This window comes from Chiloscyllium punctatum, chromosome 49 (genome assembly GCF_047496795.1).
Source record: "Chiloscyllium punctatum isolate Juve2018m chromosome 49, sChiPun1.3, whole genome shotgun sequence".
In the NCBI taxonomy this organism is placed as follows: Eukaryota; Metazoa; Chordata; class Chondrichthyes; order Orectolobiformes; family Hemiscylliidae; genus Chiloscyllium; species Chiloscyllium punctatum.
The window spans coordinates 22,642,726-22,666,507 of NC_092787.1; the positions used below are offsets into that span (position 1 = coordinate 22,642,726).

General features: G+C 37.8%; 1 protein-coding gene across 9 annotated transcripts in view; it reads right to left on the minus strand.

The window, feature by feature from the left end:
• Positions 1 to 23,782, minus strand: part of LOC140469377 (nucleus accumbens-associated protein 2-like) — a 112,662-nt gene that overhangs the window by 17,242 nt on the left and 71,638 nt on the right. For all 9 annotated transcript variants that reach the window (XM_072565831.1, XM_072565830.1, XM_072565829.1 and 6 more), the window contains one exon: positions 7,254 to 7,430. In XM_072565831.1, the coding sequence (XP_072421932.1) occupies positions 7,254 to 7,430 (177 nt within the window). The remainder of the gene's footprint in view (positions 1 to 7,253; positions 7,431 to 23,782) is intronic.

The window sequence follows — 23,782 nt, forward strand, 5'->3', positions numbered from 1 at the left end:
TGGTTTCCAGCATCTGCAGTCATTGTTTTTACCTCAATTTCTGTACTGGCTGAGGTGACCTTGAGGGACTCTTTCTAAACCTTCCCCAAGGCATGACGACCCTCAGATTAAACCATCAGCTGTCTCTCTCTGAAACTACAGCCCTGTAGTCCAGTGGGACTATGACAACTTTACCATTACTAAATTACTTCTGAAAATCTAATCAAAGTATATCCACCGGATTCCCTATATCCATAGCATATTACCTCCTAGAATTGGACAGTAATTAGCCAAGAGCTAAAGATTTGCATCACACCTTGAAAAAAAAGTGTGCCTCAACAGCTGAGAGAAAATTGCAGAAGCATAATTTTATTCTCAATGACAGAGCAACAATACATTTGACCACTGAGAAGCCCTCAGCTACACACATCATTGCACACCTTCATGAGCTACCCCATGGAACGAAGGATCAAGATGTACAAAAACAATGACAAGTAGGAGAGTGAATGCAAAATGAAACACAATTTGAAATTATTTCTGTACCCTGAACATCATGCTGGAAAGCAAAGAATCCCTTATGATATCCAACCATTTGTTGTGATCAACTCAAAAAGGATCTATCATTGCTAAGCCCACTTTGCAAATCATTCTTCATTGCACACAAAACATCTCAGAAAAAGAACAAAAGTTAATGACAATATCCTAATGACAAGAGAAGACATCCACCATACTTAAGTGGTTATGTTATAAAGTAAACTACTCGGCAACAAATTTTTGATCTTGTTGTATACAACTGAATGCATTGCTAAATTAATGCAAAAGTTTACATAGGAAATGCTGCTCCTGGTGAAGGTGAATGCTTAAGTATGCTTAGGTTTGTTTACATATTTGAAACCAAACCAGTGAAACACGCTATGCCTCTCCATTACTAAGAAGGGGAGGCATGTAGTGTTCTGAAAATTGTATTGTGTATTTTGTTTGCTTACGGCCACCCTACAAAAGTACCAAAAGGGAATTTTGTAGAAGAAAGAGAGCTCTATGTTTAATAGCACATGCAATAGTGATTCTGAACATTCCTTACTCTGGATTAAAAAGAAAAGCAAAAGGTATCACAGATTGGCATTACAAAATAAAGTTAAGACCACAATTAGATCAGCCACAATCTTATTGAATGGTAGAGCAGGTTCAAGGGTTCTTCCCCTAACTCATTTGGTACTGCTTCTTTCTAAGAACTTTACAAGCATTGCCACTTGAAATAACATGGTGCAGGTCCAGTTGGGAATTTAATGTTACCCAATTTTAACCGCAATAAACAATGGATGACATTTCTAAATCAAGCAAGAGGTATTAAAATCTTAAACTAATGACATTTTCAAGATATTGACCCCAAAACTACTTGATTATACTGCTTTGTACATAGTTGTCACTTTAAGAACAACATCTTGCAATTATGCTGCTCATTTAACAAGGTAATGTTGTCTTTGGTTCTTTTTCCAGAAGTGTCATAAACACAGAGTTGCCAAGAGGTCTGGCTTGGATGGGTTTTAGGTCAATTTGATTATAACTAACATTCTACCTCAGGCAAAAGGCTTTCAAGTAAAAAAAACACTTGTCCAACGAAAGGGGAGTGGCCAGTTCTCCCAGCTCAACTTTTCTCTGGTTTGGTTTTAGCAAGCAGTCAGTTATGAAGCTGCTGGACCCAAAGACGTAGGTCCATGCTGATCCTCCCTCTTTCTGACATCTCTCCTGTAAGAACCTGTGTTGGATTTTTCTTTTTTTTTGAAAAAAAAGAGGTGTTCATAGGGATTGTTGCAATTATTTGGAACAGCATCATTAAGTTGGGATTATCTATTGGGTTTTCAGATAGAATAACTTAACCTATGTTCTGTTCTCTTTTGTGTTTTATTCGGTAATCTTACAAATAAGTTCCGTTTTGTTCAAACCTAAGTGGTTGGCCAGCTGCATCACTCCTGGAATATCCATTCTCCACCTGCTTAAAATAACTAGCCAAGTTAGGGTCCGGGCTACTTTCTTGAAATGTTTTGGAGGGGGTCTGGCCTGTAACATGATCTGGATTACACAATATAATTTACCACTGGACAAATCTGAACTATAATACATCGTGTAATAACATCCAAACTCAAACACTTAAATGCAGTAATCCAAATATATTAGAGAAGCATCATGCAGTACTGTAGAAGGAAAAGGGCATAAGGAATTATAATAGTGAAGTCCGTGAGACTGCATCTGTCAAGATGTGCCAGATAAACACAATGAAAAAGGTGAGACTGGGAAGTAATAGTATATCTTTCAAACATTAATTGCACTGGAGGAATCTTTATTTAACAAGCTCTTTAGTGCTCTCATTAAAGGTTTGGCATAATCTCAAAACTGTTTCTAACTAAATTTTTGACTTTTGTTTAAAAATAAAAGATTTAATTGAGCTCAAAAGCAAAATCAAAAGAAACATATTTTAGCAACTGACAATGCAGACATACACTTTGGTGTGAATACTAAACAAGTGTATTGCACAGGTTTATAACTCAGCTCAGCCATTCACTGGAAGTAGTTACTGGAAGTTGTGTACCACCCACTTGGAGAAATGAGAAGTCTCCTGAATCATTTGCTGGCCAAAAGGTAGGGGTACAAAGAAAACTAAACTGTTTGACAATTAAAGCAAACGTTTTTAAGATTATTTATCCTTTGAAAACTTTCTATCTGCAAACGTCAGTAGTTATTTACTTTGACATAACAATCTTACATTGAAACTACAATGACAGTATGTTAAAGTGGATATCATCTTCAAAACATATTGCAGATATTTAGGAAATGTAAGTGACTGGAATCATTTATAAAGTAAATATAGAATAAATGTGCCAAGGCCGTGCATAAGAACATTAGGCAAAATCACTGAGTCACAAAAGGAGAAATAAAGGCAAAATAGTAGCTTACAATTAATGAATTTTTTAAAAAAGCCAAGACGCACAGGTGTTCAGGAAGAGAATCCAGAATTTACGGCAGGTTTTCCCAAAGTGAGGGTTGGGACTCCAAGTGAATTTTAGGGTCCCAAGTTCCAAGGCAGCAATGGTCACCACGCAATTTTGATTTAATTACAAAAGCTGCACTCTTACTCTAAACAGACACCCATTCTCACTGCCCAAAACAGGGTCATGTTGGGAAATAGATTAAACAGCATTGGCCTAGATGACCTCAGAGGCTAAATACACAGCTGTCAAGCAGAGCCATGAAATTTGGGGTACAGCAAAATGTAAGAATTGAAGCGAAAGGTGCCAGAAAACTGGAGGTTGGCTAACGTGCTGCTGTAAGGAAACGCCAGGGTAGTATAGACCGGTGAGCCTGATATCACCGGTGGGTAATTTGTTAGAGGGAATGATGAGGGACAGGATTTACATACATTTGGAAAGACAAGAACTGATTAGGATTGAGTATATGGGAAATTGTGTCTCGCTAAATTGATCAAGTTTTCTTTTGAAATAATGATGATTGATGAAGGCAGAGCAATGGACACTGCCTATATGTACTTCACACGGTAAACTAGCTAGCAAGGTTAGATCACAGTGAATACACTGACAGCTAGCCATTTGGATACAAAATTGCCTCAGAGGTAGAAGACTCAGGGTGGTAGTGGTGGTGGCGGTGGTGGCGAAGGGTTGCTTTTCAGACTGGAGGCCTGTGATTAGCAGTGTGCCACAAGGATTGATGCTGGATCCACTGTTTTTTGTCCTTTATATAAATGACTTGGATGTGAACATAGACAACATGGTCAGAAGGTTTGCAGATGACACAAAAAGTGGTGGTGAAGTGGACAGCAAAGGTGATTACTTCAAAACAATAGGATGTTGGCCAGATGGGAAAATGGGCCAAGAGTGGCAGAAAGAGTTGAATTTAGATAACTGTGAGGTACTGCATTTGGTAACGCAAATTAGGGCAGGACTTTCACAATTAATGTCAAGGCCCTGGCAAGCTTGGGGTGCAGATTCATTGTTCTTTGAAAGTGAATTTACAGGTAGACAGAACTGAAGAAAACATTTGGTATGCTTGCCTTTATTGTTCAATGCATTAAGTACGAGTTGGGAGATCATGTTGTGGTCACTTCTGGAATACGGTGTTCAATTCTGGTCTCCCTGCTATAGGAAAGATGTGAAACTTGGAAGGGTTCAGAAAAGATTTACAAAGGATATCGCCAAAGTTGGAGGGTTTGAGCTAAAGGGAGAGAATGAATTGGCTGGGGCTGTTTTCCTTGGAATGTTGGAGACAGAGGGATGACCTTATATAAGTTTATAAAATCAAGATGGCTATGAATAGGTTGAATTGTCAAGGTCTTTTCACCCAGGTGCAGAAGTCCAAAACTAGAGGGCATAGGTTTAAGGTGAGAAGAGGAAAAACTTAAAAGGGACCTAAGGGGCAACCTTTTCACAAAATGGAGGCGGCTGGTACAATTACAACATTTAAAAGGCATCTGGATGGGTACATGAATAGGAAGGGTTTAAACATATACAGCTGAAAGTTACTAAGAAGGAGCAAAAAGGGATTTGAACACTTAGGTGAGAAGGTTTTCTACTTGGAGATAAACAAATTAGAAGACATTAAATAGGCAAGCAGACAGATAATGATGGAATGCAAATGGAGAACGACCAATGTTGCAGGATTACACCATGCACAGAGACAGGCCAGTAAGTTATAGCATGAAAGGGCCAATTGTTCGAAAAACTATCAAATTCTGTTGGACACAAAAACATAACGTGAGCATTTAAAATGCCACAAATCCAATTCGTTGTTAGAATTGCTAACTGAAAAGATAATCAATCATTGTGGTTCAAAACCTGATGGATGTTCTCTTGGTCTGTTTATGCTATGAACTGCATTGGCTCCACTGACATAGTATATATACAGATTTGAACAAAAAGGTACGGAAGACAAAACAAGATTGTTCAAATGAAATGGTATTTAACGAAACATCTAATAGATTGAAGCAGTTTAAACCTACTGCTGTTGTTTAGACATTAAAAAAACATTGAGCATGTGCTTAAAAGCTACAAGCCAAAAGGTAGCAGACAGAAAAGGTGGTCAGAAAAGACTAGCTCACTAATCAAGCCTGTCCCATTTAGTTCTAATGCAATAAAGAACAATGACTCAAGACTATTCTTGTTAAATAGTTCCAAATAGTACAAAATTTAACATGCATCTTTTTCTTGGTAGTTGGTTAGCACATGAATAGCTCTATCTTTCACTGGATTTTAGAAATGTGCTCTAGTCCAGAATTTAAACTAGGTCAACCAAAGATGCAGTGCCAAATGATGAATCACCACAAGGACAGACCTGTAAACCTATAGCACAAATGCACAGTCGATCAATGAGCATTGATCAACGATTCATTCATACCCTCCATCCATTCACTGAATCTGTTTATAGGTTCAACTCTCCAACTTCATTCTCTTCTCCACTGGACTGTAAGCATTTCTGTCCAGTCCCAGTATTTCCCAGCTGCCCTTAAAAACAGAATTTGCCAGGATTTCCACTTCTCAGCCCTCTTGCTAATATAGATTATAATGAGGTTCCATCCATCATAGGCAAAGAGTAAATATATTTAAAAACAAGCACAATGAATTAAAATGAGGCATCAAAAAAGCATGCACTCGACTCAATAGTTTACTCAAAATCATTACAAAGAATTCTTCTGAAGGAATGAGTTAGGAGGCCCAATCTATTATTCCTGTTCGTTCAGACCACAAGACCTACGAAACAGGAACAAGGGTATGCAGTTTGGTCCCTTAAGCCTCCTCTGCTGTTCAATAGAATCTTGGTTGATTTGAATTTCCTTGCATCCACTTTCCTGCATTTTCCCCATAATTCAAGATTCCCTTCCTGGTCAAAAATCTATCTCAACCTTATATGTATGCACAAGAACTCTGCCTTCACAGCTCTGTGGCATGGAGACCCAAAGGCATTCAACTCAGAAGTAATTGGTCCTCACTTGTCTTAAATGGGCACCCCTTTATTCTGAGGCTATACCCACTGGTCCTCGACTCTCCCACAAGGGGAGATACCCAGTCAGCATTTAGCCTCTCAAGCCCCTTAAAGATCCTAAATATCTCAATGGGATTACCTCTCATTTTTCTAAACCCCAGCAAGCAATGTCTCAACCTACTTAGCCCTTGCTTATTAGGCTATCCCACCACATTGAGTACCATCCTCATTAAACATCTCTGAACTGCCTTCAATGAAATGATACTTTAAGTAAGCGGGTCAAATCTGCTATCAGTACACCAAATGTGGTCTCATCATTACCTTGTACATTGCAGTAAGACTTCACTACTCTTATACTCAAACCCCCCAAAGTGCCAACACTCCATTCCCTTTCCTGATTAGCTGCTGCACATATGCTAACTTTGTGGTTTGTGTACAAGTATCCCAAAATCCCCTGGCTGATGCAGCCTTCTGCAAGTTTTTTCATTTTAAATAATATTCTGTTCATTTGTTCTCCTTCCAAAATGAACTTCACATTTTCCTATATTATACTATATTTGCCAAATTTTTGTCCACTTACTTAACCTATCAATACTCTCTGTAAGCCACGTGCACCCCCCTCACAACCTGTCCTTCCACCTATCTTAGTGTCATCTGCAAATTTGGTGACAGCACATTCACTTCATTCCACCAAGTGAATATTATCTATTGTAAACAGTTGTATTCCCTGTGGAACCCCACTGGTCACAGGTCGCCCACCTGATAAAGTACCCTAATCCCCACTCACTGTTTCCTACCCATTAGCAATTCTCTAGCCATGCCAAAAGAAACTTCCAACACTGAGGGCTCTTATCTTATGACAACCTTCTGTGAGGTACCTTGGTGAATGCCTTCTGGAAGTCAAACAAAAAATCTACTTGTTTCACTCTATTCACTCAGACTTCCTCAAAACAAAAACTTGTAAGCTAGTTAGACATGAATTTCCTTTCATGAAAGCATGCTGACTCTGCTTAAGTTATGATTTTCTAAATGTTTTGCAAATACTTCTTTAACAATGGATTCTAATACGTTTCTACAATAATGTTAGGCTTATTGTAATATAGTCACCCACTTTTTGCCTTCACCCTTTTTGAATGGGATGGGGTGTCAAATCAGTAGTTTTCCAATCTTTTGGTACTTCTGCAGAAACTGATGGTTTTTTGGAAAATTATAACAAATGCTTCAGTAATTCACTGAGCCATGGACCTTTCACAAGTAATTAATCAAGATTATTAAATTATGTTTACCTGAGACAAGTTCAAGCTTCTCACCAGGATCACCCTCAGAGTATAGCTTCGGGTGACACCTGTAGCCAATCTGACTGATGAGACTAGCAGGGAGTGCAACCAAATCACGGCGAACAAGCACACAGGAGCGATTCTCTACGGTCATGTGATTTGCCAACTGCCCAACCTTCTCTTGAGCTAAGACAAAAAAAATTTTTAGAAAGATTAATTGTTAATTTTAATTACAGTTGATGTATCATAACACAGATGTGGCAATCAATTTAACAAAATTGGAGTAATTGAAGAGAAAGAAACATAGGTTAGTGTGCTGCCACCTTACAATGCAAAACAAGGATAGATTTTAAACAGCTCAATAAAAACAAGCAGCTGTTTCTTCTCAACAAAATGCTTTAACTGGAAATATATAGTCAAATCTGTGTATAAATATGACTAATGTTCAGTCAAAGGTTTGTCATCTTAGTATGATGTTAGCAATCATTAAGCAGCTTCAAATCATTCATCACCTCCTGTGATTCACAAGGAACTTCTTTATGATAAAGCTGAAAGTCTAACCAGCAATTGCTCTGAAGTACTTCAAAACTTGTTAAAACTGACTCTTTTAACCCCTGTTCAAATAATTAAAAATAAATCTGTCAAAAGCAATTAGTTAGTTTCAGTAAAAAACCTGAATATTCATAGTCCAGGGATTTACTAAAGACTATATTGTGCTGCTTTTTCATGAAATTATTCTGTATGAAATATTTTCAAAACTTGCAAATACATATAATTCTATAATGCAGCAACAGACAATACATCTGGCTCATCAGGTTTCACCAACTCTTGGAAAACATACAAATCAGTCCTACTCCCTCCTCACCCCCACTCTTGTCCCATATCCTATCAACTTTTTCTTCTGATTCAATTCCTCCCCAACTGCTACTATTGCAATTAACCCATCACCTCATCAGGCAGAGTGTACTACTGTAAAATAAGGATAACAGAGTAGTCATAGAGATGAACAGCACAGAAACATGTTTCAGTCCAACCCGTCCATGCCGACCAAATATCCCAACTTGATCCAGTCCCACCTGCCAGCACCTGGCCCATATCCCTCCAAACCCTTCCCATTCATATACCCATCCAGATGCCTTTTAAATGTTGCAATTGTGCCAGCCTCCACTACTTCCTCTGGCAGCCTATATTCAGCTTCACGCACCATCCTCTGTGGGAAAAAGTTGCCCCTTAGGTCTCTTTTATATCTTTCCCTCTCATCCTAAACCCAAGCCCTCTAGTTCTGGACTCCCCCATCCCAGGGAAAAGACCTTGTCTATTTATCCTATCCATGTCCCTCATTATTTTATAAACCTCTATAAAAGGTCACCCCATAGCTTCCAACTCTCCAGGGAAAACAGCCCCAGCCTATTCAACCTCTCCCTATAGCTCAAATCCTCCAAGCCTGGCAGTATCCTTTTAAATCCTTTCTGAACCCTTTCAAGTTTCACAACATCCTTCTGATAGGAAAGGGACCAGAATTGTACGCAATATTCCAAAAGTGGCCTAACAACATGACCTCCCAACTCCTGTACTCAATACTCTGACCAATAAAAGGACGCATACCAAACGCCTTCTTCACTATCCTATCTACCTGCGACTCCACTTTCAAGGAGCTATGAACCTGCACTCCAAGGTCTCTTTGTTCAGCAACACTCCCTAGGACCTTACCATTAAATCCTGCTCTGATTTGCTTTCCCAAAACGCACCACCTTGCATTTATCCAAATTAAACTCCACCTGTCACTCCTCAGCCCATCCTGTTGTAATCAGAGGTAACCCATCTTCGCTGTCCACTACACTTTCAATTTTGGTGTCATCTGCAAACTTACTAACTATACCTCTTAAGCTCACATCCAAATCATTTATATAAATGATGAAAAGTAGTGGACCCAGCACTGATCCTTGTGGCACTCCACTGGTCACAGGCCTCCAGGCTGAGAAACAACCCTCTTGTCTTCCTTTGAGCCAGTTCTGTATCCAAATGGCTAGTTCTTCCTGTATTCCGTGAGATCTAACCTTGCTAACTCGTCTCCCATCGGGAACCTTGTTGAATGCCTTACTGAAATCTACACAGATCACATCCACTGCTCTGCACTCATCAATCCTCTTTGTCCTTCAAAAAAACTTGGGAAGCAGGAACCATTGATTTGTATACTGTCATTTATCAAACAATATCGCAAACTCAATTACCTGGCAGATTTTAAAAGACCATTGGCTGATGTGTTAAACTACCTGATAATAAAGAGATTTTCACAGGATAAGAGGTCGCTTGTCCAAACGTTTCTGTGAAAGCTCGACAGCAGAGTAATTCAAACCCAATTCGACCAGGTTATGCGCGCTCCATAGCCTATATCTTCCTGTTTCAAAAGCATTCCTTGCAAGATGTCACAGTCACTCACTCATACTCCTTGAAAAACATTCCATGCTTCAGCAATCAATTGCTTAAGGAAAGTCATCTCATCACTGACTCCTCAGAAAATTTCACTAATAAATTTGCACGTATAGAATAATTTTACTGCATTAAATATACTAAGCTATTTTACAAACATTTTATCCAACAGAAGGATCGAGCCACACAGGGAGATACAAGGACAAGGAACAAAAAAAAACTTAACTCTGACTAATCCTTGAGGAATATCTTAAGATGAAAAAGGGAAGGTAGGAACGGATGCAAAGAAAAGAACTCCAGAGCTTATGGCTAGATAGCTGAAGGCCACCAATGTGGAATGCAAGAATCCAGGATGCACAAGAGGTCAGATTTGAAGGAGTCAGATACCTCAGAAGTTTGCTTGCCTGCAAGGATTTACAAAAAAGACAGACAGGAAAGAGGAACACCACTGAGGGATCTGAAGTCATGGCTGAGAATTATAAATTTGAGGTAATGCTAGATTGGCAGCCTATGCAGATCAGGAAAGACAAGGATGAAGCATGTACAAGAGAGTGAGTTAGAATATGGACAGCAGAAGCTTGGATGACCTGAAGTTTAAGAATGAAAAATGGGAGATTAGCTAAAGAGAGCATTAGACTGGTCAGGTCTGTTGATAAAAGCACATGCGATGGCTTCAGCAGCAGAAACAGGTAATAACACAGATTTACCAGGTGACAAATAGTTGAAAGCTCAGCTCAAGTCAAATAGAACTTTAAGGCTGCAAACAGGAGAATCTAAAGTTCCCCCTGACATGGTCTAGCAAACCATTCAGAGAGGGCAACGAGAGATGGGACTTGAACACCAGGCTTGGCAGTGAAACCCAAAACAAGGGAATAAATTTAATTGAACTGATTGGATGATACTGAGTGAACATTTTTGCCCTAATATCTCTCCAAGTCTTCATAATGCTAGAATCTGAAACAAACCAAAGAATGTTATCCTTATTTTTCTCAATAGAGTAATGATAAACGGCTCCATTTCGGAATGGCAGGCAGTGACCAGTGGGGTACCGCAGGGATCGGTGTTGGGATCGCAGCTTTTTACAATATATATTAATGATATAGAAGATGGTATTAGTAATAACATTAGCAAATTTGCTGATGATACGAAGCTGGGTGGCAGGGTGAAATGTGAGAAGGATGTTAGGAGATTACAAGGTGACCTGGACAGGTTAGGTGAGTGGTCAGATGCATGGCAGATGCAGTTTAATGTGGATAAATGTATGGTTATCCACTTTGGTGGCAAGAACAGGAAGGCAGATTACTACCTAAATGGAATCAATTTAGGTAAAGGGGCAGTACAAAGAGATCTGGGTGTTCATGTACACCAGTCAATGAAGGCAAGCATGCAGGTACAGCAGGTGGTGAAGGCGGCTAATAGCATGCTGGCCTTTAAAACAAGAGGGATTGAGTATAGAAGCAAAGAGGCTCTTCTGCAGCTGTACAGGGCCCTGGTGAGACCACACCTGGAGTACTGTGTGCAGTTCTGGTCTCCAAATTTGAGGAAAGACATTCTGGCTATTGAGGGAGTGCAGCGTAGGTTTACGAGGTCAATTCCTGGAATGGCGGGACTACCTTACACTGAAAGACTGGAACGACTGGGCTTGTATATCCTGGAGTTTAGAAGACCGAGAGGGAATCTGATGGAGGGGATCTGGAGGCAGGAAACATGTTTCCTCTGATGGGTGAGTGCCAAACCAGAGGACACAGCTTAAAAATATGGGGTAGACCATTTAGGACAGAGATGAGGAGAAACTTCTTCACCCAGAGAACGGTGGCCGTGTGGAATGCAGAGATGACTCGCAACTGAAACGTCACTCCCCTGAGGGCAGTGGAGGCCCAGTCTCTGGATTCATTTAAGAAAGAGTTGGATAGAGCTCTCAAGGATAGTGGAATCAAGGTTTATAGAGATGAGGCAGGAACAGGATACTGATTAAGGATGATCAGCCATGATCATATTGAATGGTGGTGCAGACTTGAAGGGCAGAATGGCCTACTTCTGTACCTATTGTCTAATAATAGCAAGAGCTCAAGTAATATGCTTAAACCACCAGTTTTGCACACCACTTCATATGATCACCTAAAGCTCTTCAAAACGATTATTTCCCATTAATGACCAATTTGGACTATTCTTCCTTGTCACAGCAAACTACACAAATACTTTTTGAGTCAACTGTAAGAGTCATGGACAAGCAGAGATGACTCGCAACTGAAACGTCACAAAAGATAGAGTGGAAACACTTGGAGGAACACAAATCTGGCACTTGATGGCACAGCATTTAATACACTAGTGTAAAACAAAAAAGATTCCCAGTGCCACAACATCCTCATTAATAGGTAGATCATTGACGGACAAGGTTAACAGTGGTGAATACTTTCCTGAGAAGGAACACTCTCCACAACTGGTGTATACCTTCTGAAGTCTAGTGTGAGACACCAAAAGATATCAGAGAGAATGAAGAATTAGAAATCAATTGGAAAACTCTGAGATATATAAAATGCTTAGCAAATATAAAACAGAAAATAGAAATAAGTATCATGCTGAATATAAGACTGATTTCCATTATTAAAGTGATGATCAAGTCTATTTAGCCAAGTGATTTCCCTTGCTTATGTAAAGCTTTTTATTTTCAGCACTTAAGTTAAATATTCTGATCAATTTTGTAATTTATTTTTGTATTAAAATCAACAAAATTAAAACTGATGAAACAATCCTACACTTATTGTGCTGAGATTTCTTTTGCAATACTGATGAATGCCTATGATTTGAAACAGGAAGTATGCCATACCAAAACTATAGTCTCTGAATAACCTGACCAACCAAGATACTTTTGAGTATGTTTAATTTAGCTTTCATTTTCAGTTGATGGCTCTTTTATCTAAATACAGCTAGGGTGAGCTATTGGAGGTATTTAAATTTATGATGCAGTTCGATAGGGTAGACAGAGAAAACAACAAGGGGATATAAAAAGGAGAAACGCCATCACCCATGGAGCAGTTAGAATGTGAAATTTGTTGCATGGAGAAGCTTTGTCAAATAGCACAGATGCATTTAAGAGGAAGCTGTATATGAATGGAAGGTTATGTTGATCGGGTTAGAATAAATAGAGTGGGAACAGGTTCATATGGAGCCTAAATACTAATACAATCTACTTGTGTCAAATGGCCCGTTTCCATGCAGTAAAATATAAGCAACTGCAATGGAGTGTCACTTTAAAAAAACAGAGGAACTTTCACCCAAAATCTCGAGTGATAATTTAAAAATAACTATCAGTTAGAAGCTTTCAATGGAAGAATTTGAATACAGATTACATGTTCCCTCTATGCCATGGCATTTGTTTTTTGGCTAGGTCACATAACAGCAGTTTTAAACAGGAGGTTTTAATATCTAGTCATGGTATTTGAATTAAAATGTTATCAGGTAGCTGTTCTTTAATGCCTCTCAAAGATTTAGGTCACTTTTTGTTTTTTTCCATTCAAGGCTAAAAACAGGAACTTCATCCAAATAATGTTATTCTGGACTTACGCACAAGAGGAAGATCCTTTTCATGGCCACCTTGTCAAAACCATTCTGGATCCATTTCAAACAAGTCAGGTCTCACTCTTCTAAACTCCAGTGGAAATGATCTCAGTCTGTTCAATCTTTCCTCACAAGACAAACAATTCATTCCAGGTATCAATCTAGGAAACCTCCCATCCACTGCATCCAGCACATTTCTATCCTTCCTTAAATAAGGAAACTAAAATTGCATGCAGCATTAGAGATATAGTCTCATCAACATCCTGTATAACTGAAGCATAACACCATTACTTTTATATTCAACACAGTCTCTAGTAATAAAAGAGACACCCCGTTTGCCTTCTGTATTGCACCTGCATATCAATGTTTAGTGACTTATGCCAGAGCACACACATACCTCTGAAATCTGCAATTAGAGTCAGAGAGCGGTACAGCTTAAAACAGACCCTTCTTCCAACTCGTCCATGCCAACCAGATATTCTAAATAAAATCTACTGCAACTTGCCAGCATTTGGCCCATACCCCTTTAAATCCTTCCTATTCATATACCCATCCAGATGCCTTTTAAACATTGCTGACCATTTTTACTCTCCCACATGGTCACTGCTTTGTCTCTCCTCTTCCTTTTTAAAGTGTTGTTGTTTTGATCTTTACTTTTCCAAAGTTCCAAACAATGCAACAGCTTATAAAACAGAAATTACTGCTCTTAGAATGAGAAATTAGCTCCAGCACTAAAATACCTAAAAAAAAACCCAGCTCTGACAGCCACAACTTTTTCCTGTTCTCCATCTGGGATTACCCAGAATCCTGCTGTTTTCCATTTAAATTATACCCTTTTTCATTCCTTTCTGCCAAAGAGAACAACTTCACGTTTTCTCATAATATTTCAGCTGAGATTTCTCTAGTCACTTAACCTGCCTATATCTATCTGCAACTTGCTTATGGCTTCTTCACAAGAGATTTGCAAACCCATCTTGGTCCATGCAAATTTAGCTTCTATGCCTTCCCTCCCTTGATCCAAGTCAAACCATTCTGTCAAGACAATTTCATTTTCACTTTCACCCAATGCAGAACAATTAAGCAGGAATTTTAAATCTTTCAAAAATACTCAAGCTCCAAATATCACATTTATCAATTGTGGTCTCCATCAAATAATTAGCCAATACATTTCCATTCTACAAGTCAAACTGATGATTGTAGACAATTACTATTATTTGATTATTGGTGTATTTTGGGGTTAAAATAGCTATACCGTCCCCACTACCCTCTGTCTCAAGTATGTTACGAAGGTGTGGGCGTACTGTACATTTAAGAAAGTTAAAGCTAGCAGACTACCTGACAGCACCAATTGTTCTGAACAAAATATAATGTAACCTTTTGGTCCAGCAGCTGGTTGCCTGAAGACAAAAACAACAAATTCGAATTAGGCCAATCAGTTTAATTTATATCCCGAAAAAAAAAGTAGCAAACTCCAAACAAGTTTGAATTGCGTATACTGACAATATTAAAAGCCAATGACACAATCCGATGCTTTGGGGGTATAAGACCAGGAAAAACTGAACAGTTGGGAGAGAACTGCCAAGCCAACAGCATGTACAGACTGCCCGAAAAATAGCTCTCGTAAAAGGTACCTTTATCGATCAGTGACCTGTGAAACAGAAATCCCAAAAAGGAGAAAAGAAAACAGAGGAAGGTTATAAAGAGAAAATTCGACAGCAAGCTAGTTTTGAAAGTTGAATTTTGGTAAATCTTAATCAAGGATTTTATTGGACTAGTGTCATAGAAGCGCAAGATAAAAGATAGGTTAGAGAAAGGAGTTGTAAATAGTTGCTAATTATTCTCTGTTATACTTTGAGAAAAAAAGCGACCTTTAAGCCTTGGGCAATAGTTATTAGCCTCTCAAATTTTCATAGATTACCATACGGGGTAAATCTGGTGTGTTGCTGGTTTAAATTAGTAGGGGGAGGTGATTTAACCCAGTGTTGTAACAAGTACATTTGCATTAGGCTTTGAGTGGAACTAACCAGGAGTTATTGGTGTTAAAATATCATCTCTGGCATTGAGGATTTTACACTAAGTGCAACATTGCTGCTTACAAAATGCAAGTACTTTCTCGTAACACAATCTGAGAATATTTGAGAATAGCCTAATGTACGGAAGCACTAATCATTCTGAAATATATTCCTTTCAGCACAGATATCAATAACAAATTCTTAGGCATGGAAAGCAAACTTCTTGATTTCTTCCTGTTGCAAAGATCAAGGTGATCTACATTAAAGCAGACTACAGTACCAAAACAAATTGGGCAAGACAGGGGTTTTCAAACTATAGCTCTGCAGATTCTGCAAATCTCAATTTAAGTTCATGATTCATTCAAATTGTATGATAGAAAAACTATTGGCATATAAATGAGCTTCTTGAACAGTTGTACCGAATGATAGGGGTTCATCATTAATTACAGTACAATGAGGTTAAGTGAATTTAAGATCACTAAATTGCTTCAATCAAGAATCTGAGGCCTGCAGTTTGACACTCCTATAAAATACACCAGGCATGGATTTGAAAAGATGCAGCAAAATGTAAACAATTCTTTTTTCAAATTTCAATAACATTATTCTTTTGCCTGAAGTTAAGTTCTTCAAATATTAACTCATGACTTTGCATATTCTTGTGTCTACTAAAATCAACAGGAACTAATTTCATACAACAATTGTACATCAAAATTTGATTAGCTTAAATCTTAAAACCGTGATATTAAGGCAACTTGTGAATTCTTAGAAATCACATTTTATTTTATTTAGTGCAGAGACCTGAGCAACCCTCAAACTATGTATAAGCAGATTCCACATTTTTCTTTAAGTGGAACATTCTGAAGAAACCTTCTCAGATTACTTTTATACAATGCAAAAACAAATTGAGATTTTATCACTCTATTAGTCCATTTAAAATGGCTAATAGTGCAGAGGGTATCTATGATAATATTTCAAAACTCGAATCCCCCAACACAAAAAAAAGGTCTTACATTCTGATAACTAAAGTTTCTAACCTGCCCTGGTTGTGCAGTTTTGCAATCTCTTAAGTGACCAAGTTCAAAATCTTCCCTGTATAACATAAGTTAAAACTAAAACTACCATTTTTAAACTCTAAAATAAAGTTAACATTTTAAATCTCAAATGAGTTTCTTTTAAAGGACACAGGGGTGGGGGTGGGCACTGGGGAATTGAACCATCACTATAAAGTGAATGGAAATGGTTTGGCAAGCTTCTTTGCTGTGTAAAAGAAACCGAATCTTCGCATTGATTTTCAGTTTTTAAAGTTACTCTCTATTCCATGCAGTTACTTTTATGCAATTATAAACCAACATACAACTTTTATGCAAATCAATCAATACTGAGTAAGTGGCTTATTAATGTTTTGAAGGAATGCTGAGGTTCATTAGAACTCTCCCAGAGTGAATAAATCAATTAACAACTTGCATATACACTATATATAAAATTTATTTTATTTATTTTATATATAAATAAAATTGGTTTTATATAAAACAAATTAAATTATATATGTAATTTCTTTTATATATTTTTTTCATGTAACAAAGTTTAGTCAAAAAAGTTTCAAAAGGAAGAGGGTGTCGGAGAGACTTAGAGGTCTACCAACTGAAGAACAGCTGCGAATACTGCAGTGGTTAAAAGTTAGGGCACAAGAGGCGTATACCAATAGTTGGATGAGTTTTGACAAAATATACTCTTTTTGCTCGGGTCGAATATCTAAATGTAGTGGCAAGAGAACAAGCACCACCCAAAAATAAAAAAATTAGACTGTCCAACGGGATGACTACTAATACAGGGCCTTTTGTTGTGCAATAATCGTTCTGGCAATTAACTCAGAACACAAAATATTTGCAATGTGAATAATGGTAATTCTACAAAATAACACCACAGTTCTTGTGGTGCTGTGGTAGTACTCCCATCTCTGGTAGGATTTCTGGGATGAAGTCCCACCTTCCCTAGATGTTATAACATATTGAACAGGCTATTAAAATAACTACAAAATTACTCTAAATCCTTAAAAATAAGGCAAAATTTTCTTAGTCATGGCATGGTTGTTAAACTGGTTATGAAGTATAATGCAATGCTAAAGCAGCTGATTGGCTCCAATGAGTTGTCAAGTAGTAAGCAAAGCAGGTGGTTTATCAATGCGATTCACAAGAGGAAATCCCATCAAGATGAACCGCGTGACATTTAAAGAGACTTGTGGCATAAACAGAGATTTAACTAGCTCTATGAAACAAAGTTAAATAGATCAGAACATTTCATTTAGTGGATCATTGGGCGCACAAAGGAATAAAAACAGAGGTCAAGTAGAAACATCAGCTTTGACCTTTAAATGGAGCAATTGACCTGCAGTTAGTTCTAATTCAGAAAAGACAGTTACCTATGCTCACACTAAAAACACAGCATGAAAGAATGAAGCACAAAATAACTTCAAGATTAAGTACAGATTTATTCAAAACTGTTTTAGAATCCAGATACTAAAGTCTATTCAATTTAAAAAACATTTGGATTGATGGTAGTGTCCAGTCACCCAGTTAATGAGGCAATATCTATGCAGAACTATGATATTAATTGCTTGAAAGCACGTAAAACAAATGGTCTCACTAATACATCTAATGAAATAAAGTGGGGATGTGACAGTTAGAATCGTAATCATTTACAGCATTCGTAGAGGCCTTTCAGCCCATCAAACTAATGCCAGTAATTTGAAATACTATCTTGCTGTCCCAATTTCTCCATTCATTCCCACAGCCTGGCAAGCTTATTTCCTTCAAACACCTGATTTCCTTTAAAAAGATTTTTGATTTCTGCTTCTACCATCCTTGTGGACAGCAAGTACCATTCAAACTCATTGCATAAAAAAGTTCTCCTTCACACTTCCCCTGCATGACTTGCCCAAAGTATTAAATCTGTGTCACCCGTACTCTACCATAAGCTAATGGGAAGAGATTTTCCATTTACTTGGGTGCAAAAGTGTCTAGCTGGAACTTAATCAGAGGTTTATGTAGGTTGAGCATAACTGCCTTATTTTTGTACTCCACAATCAGGAATATGAAGCACAGGATTCAGTATGCTTTACTGTGTTCGGGCTCACTTTAAAACTGAGCTATTGTACTTTATCTCCCAAATTTTTCTGCCAAGATACATTACTTCACCTGATGAAGGAGCAGCACTCTGAAAGCTTATGATTTCAAATAAACCTGTCAGATTATAACCTAGCGTTGTGTGGCTTCTGACTTTGTCCACTCCAGTCCAACACTGGCACCTCCACAAAAGATACATCACCACTGTACATATCTTATTAATTAAACTGCTCACACACTGACATCAGTAGCAAGCAAGTTGTTGGAAGGAATCCTGAGGGACAGGATTGCATGTATTTGGAAAGGCAAAAACTGATTAGGGATAATCAAAATGGTTTTATGCATGGGAAAAACTCACTAAAGTTGATTGAGTTTTTTGAAGTAATGAGGGGGATTGATGAGGACAGAGTGGTAGACATGACCTATATGGACTTCAGTAAGGTATTCAACAAGGTTCCTCATGGTAGACTGGTGAGGAAGCCTTCACTGTTTAACTCTATTCCAAATTTGGTATCATCTGCAAATTTTGAACTTTTGGCTGCCAAAATCCAAGTCATTCATATACAAGTATAGCAAAAGAAAATACTGACACACACAAATCCTAAGGGAACACTACTAATGAAGTCTGAAAAACATTCTGCCATTAGGCCTATTTTTCATCCAGTTGGATAATGATTCTTCCATTCTATAAGCCTCAACTTTGTTCACCAATCTTGCATGTGGTTTTTACTCATACTTACTTGAATTCCACACTGACAGTACCCACCACGTGCCTTTCATCAGCCTTTGTGAATTTATCAGCAAAATGACCACTTCCATCCAGAAGTTAAGGGAAAGAGATACATGAAAACACTGCTCCAAATTCCTATCGAAGTCACTCATTAATCCGATTTGGAAATATCACTCGGTCAAAGTTCTGGAACTCCCTCTCTAACAGCATTATGGGTGTACCTACAGAACATGAACCACAGCATTTCAAGGTGGCAGCTCACTGCCACCTTCTCATGAGGCAACTCGGCATGGTCAATAAATAAATAATGGGCCGAGCCAGCGATGTCAGCATCCCTTGAATTTAGAAGAAACAAAATCTGCCCTTTTCAAACTCTCTTAATTAACTGAAGCCTCGTAAGTATATAACGAATTCTTTTATCTGAAACTCCCTCCGTCAAACACATCCTGATTATGGATTTCAAAAACTTACCCAATAATGATGTTAAATTTACCAGTTTATTACGTGGAACAAACTTAAACAACAAAGTGGTACAGCAGCAGAAAGCATGATTCAATAACAAATCTTGTGTTTCAAAAAAGACAAACTAGAGACCAGCAAATATTGTTAACACAGAAATTCAGGTTGTGGTAATTCCAAACACAATTTTTAATACAGAACTGCTCCATCACCTTTATAATGTAAATGCCTTGATAATACAACCTTGAAGTTTATCACAACCCACCTTTTAATTGATGAAAAGTCTGGTGAGCCCACTGTATTAACAAGGGCCCAGAATTAGCTGGGAAAATCATATTACTGGACCATGTGAGAAATAGAAACTTCTCATCGAACCCCCCTGCAATACAAGGTTACTGCATTTTTTTGCCACAATTATGAAGTAAATTCATTCCAATAGGTTAGAGCTCCTAACTCATTGCATAAAGACCCTGATACTGGCAGTGAGTTTTATAACTCTTGTCAAACCTGGCAGTCCAGAGAGGGGACAAATGAGATTGTGCTGTCCATCTCCTGCACGTGAACTGCTCGGAGAATTTCTCTTATTTTGAAAACTGTTATTTCCTTTCCTTTTTGCTTTCTTCTTCTCAATCCAATCTTTATATGCATCCCCAATTCTCTTTCCATATCAAATTGGAATTGAATTGACCCTACCTCCTCTGTCATTTATTTCTAAAGCCTCAAATCCCATTGTTGAGATGAACAGAGCGCCTGCCGTTTTGGCCTCTCCTAATGCATTTCTAATCATTTGTGGTGCAAACAGAAGACTAAAGTTGATTCTTGAGGATGCCGGTCTCAAGTAAATTCTCATCAGTATATAAACATTTTTAAAATAGGCTGTCAGGAGAGTATAAAAATGTTCTTTTGGTTTCTAAGAAACTACTGAATTATTTTTTCACAATCATATTGGAGATTGACTTTAATTCAGATAGGATTATACAATGGTGCTGGGATTACAACACTGCACTATCCTATTGAAAGATTATGACCAACACATTCACATCCAATACTCTATTCTCAGCAGTAAGTCTTGCATCCAGCATATCTTTCTACAATTCAAGCAGCAGGAATGTACTGTCATGCATCTGAGGCAGAAAGCACCAACACAGGAGGTGGGCACACCACACCTTGGAGTTATGCAGACAAATGAGGAATGGGATTTAAGAGATGCAGGAAAATAATACAGGAGTACACCAATGAATTATGGGGAGGACAACTGTTCCTCACAGGAACGCAGTCAGAGTCACGTCAACCGCAGCTGAATAAAAGAGCAGTACGAATAGGGGACTTCTTTGGAAAACTGGTGGAGAAGGAAATATATCAGATTTTTGAGGCATTGGGACCTGTACGAGATGGATACACCATTTTTTTAGTTGGACAAGAGTTAACATCCTTGCAAGGAGGTTTGCAAGCTTTGTTGGGGAAAGGTTGAAACTGGATTGGCAGGGGACGAGAATCTAAGATGAGCTCAGATTCAAGGGAAGCTAAATTTGTAAAAGGAGGTGTAGTAAGGAAATAAACTATAGGGCTATTTTGAATTTAATCATCTTGTGCAAGTAGAAAGGGAAAACGAATAACTTAGACGTAAAGGAGCCTTTGGGAAATAGCGACCAAAATAAAATACAATTTCACATTGTTGAATGAACGAACTATGCATTCAAACAAAGGAAACCACAAGTGTTGAGGAGCACATTAGCTACAATGGATCAGGAAAAACACACTAAAAGATTTAATGGTAGATAGGTAATGGCAAGTATTTAAAAATAAACTACAAGGTCTACAACACATACATTCCACTAAGGCACAAACACCCAAGAGAAAGGCAAAACAATTGTAGTTAACAAAGTATGATAAATATTGCATGAGATCAAAGGAAGTGGCTTACAAGAATGTCAGACTGAGGGAGGTTTGGGAGCAACTTAAGACCCAGCAAAGGAAGATCAAAAAACCTGGTAAAGGAAAAAATAAAAGAATTTGAATGCAAACTAATAAGGTGGTCTCCAAAAGCTAACAACATGAAAGGCAAAGATTACCATGAACAAATGCGGGCCCATTACAGGAGAATTTATATCGGAGAAATGAAACAAATCACTTTGAAGGAATCCTTTCCTTCAAAGAGACGTGCTCCAAAGTTTCAAAGTTTAAAAAAAAGGTCAGACTATGTTCAAATAATATTGAATTAAACGCTACCTTTTTGAAACGGAAGAGATTTATTTTGTTGAAAAAGAATTGTGGGGCTATGGAACGCATGCATTAAGTTACGATTAAAAACAACTCCTTGTCATTTTTTGAGATTAAGTTAAAGGAAGTGGTTGAAGCTAAAGGGGCAGTGAGATGGGAAGGTATGGTAAGGAGCACTAATTGCTGAGAGAATAAGTATCAACTGATTGGGCTGAACAACAGATTTCATGTATAATCTCCATGCAATTTTCATGCAACCAAAGGGATGAAAGCTTAAATATATTTATAGATTGTGTTGGGCAAATTGTATTTTAGCCAAGAACTTAATCCAAACAAAGAAACTGCATTTTAAGGTGCAGAACATGTATTTAGCTAGGAAATCCCACAGATGGCTTGTGAATATTACAATATTCAGAAGAAACTTCTCTTTCACTGATTTATTATAAAAGTCAGCATTAGAGGTTTACCAATAGCTTTACATTAATGACTGATTACAGAACTAGCAACAGTGTACTACCACAAAGGAAACTAAAAACTGTATCTATTTCATGCTTAATGTGTGTTGAACGGTCTTGGTATTATTATTTAATAAAGTTTGGGAATAAATGGCAAATTGACTTTTGGGTATGAAGTCACAAGTACTTTGACAGGTGCAATACTGAAGTTGTATGGGGGACTGAATGGAACAATACAGAGAAAGCATTTGAAATCTTTAACATTTCTCATTTACAATACAACTTTGGGCACAGAAGCTTTGTACAGATCCACCAGATTGACAGACAACACCAACTATAAGCGAGGCTTGTGAGATCTGCATCCAATATGGCTTTGACAGACTAACACACTAAGTCAAATGAATTAGTAGGGACTAGAGAAGCCAATTATTTAATACAAATATAGATTATAGCACACTGAATAAAACGTGAACGCTATCATCTTTGAATACCAAGGATAAAACAGATCTGAATTGAACATGCCTAATCACTGAAACAACCAAAGAAAGCTATGCTTACACATACAGAAGCTCTACACAGAGCACAATTGGGTACTGTCTATTCTGCTCACAGATATAAGAATGACTACTGAATCCTGGAAATGGTACAGAACAGAGTCATAGCATTCACCCCAATTTATAAGGAAGCTGAACATCTAAGGATTATATTAAAAATTTAAGCTTCTAGTCTCAAATCAGTTGACAGGATTTTAAAGATCAAGTAGAGAAAAGGCGAAAGCAGTAACACAATTTTGAATGAACACACAACAGGTTCAAAAGTATTGAAAGGTAAACTTTAAGACTGATAACAGAAGGGCTCATCCGGTGCAGTGTCAGTATCCTTAACACTGGATCAGGAGACCCAGGTTCAAGTCCAACCTATTATAAGTGTGCAATAATATCTCTGAACAGGTTGATTAGAAAATAAAGAAAAAAAACTTAACAGCTGGAATAGATAATCAACATTGAACAGAAAAGACAAAACAATTAAATTATTCCAAAAAAATGCTACTGATTCTGCAACGGCAATTAGGGATAGTCAATATATGCTGATTGAGCTAGCAGTGACACCCAAATCTGATGAACAAATGAAAAGCTGGAAACATTATCTATACAGTAGATTAACCTTCAGTGAAGATAATATCAACCTGGAGAATTTCAAGCAACCTATAAGCCATTAAAAGGGTGCCTATTCTGATTAGATCACAGAGTATGGTGAGCAGTTCTAGATACATCTCAGCAAAAATATATAGGTCTTGGAATGTACAGCATAGATTTAACAGAATGAGCCCTGGGCTCCAAGGGTTGATTTGGATGGGAAGCTATATACAAACCAGGAATGTATTTACCAAGTTTTGGAAACTTAAGTGGTGATTTGATTTAAGTGGAACAGATAGAGAGTAGGCACAGAGACTAAATGTGCTGGTTGAGGAGTCTAGGCCTGAGTTGTGAGACATCTTCACAGCAAGACTTTTAGAATACACTCCTGCAAACAAAAGCTGGTGAAAACTTAG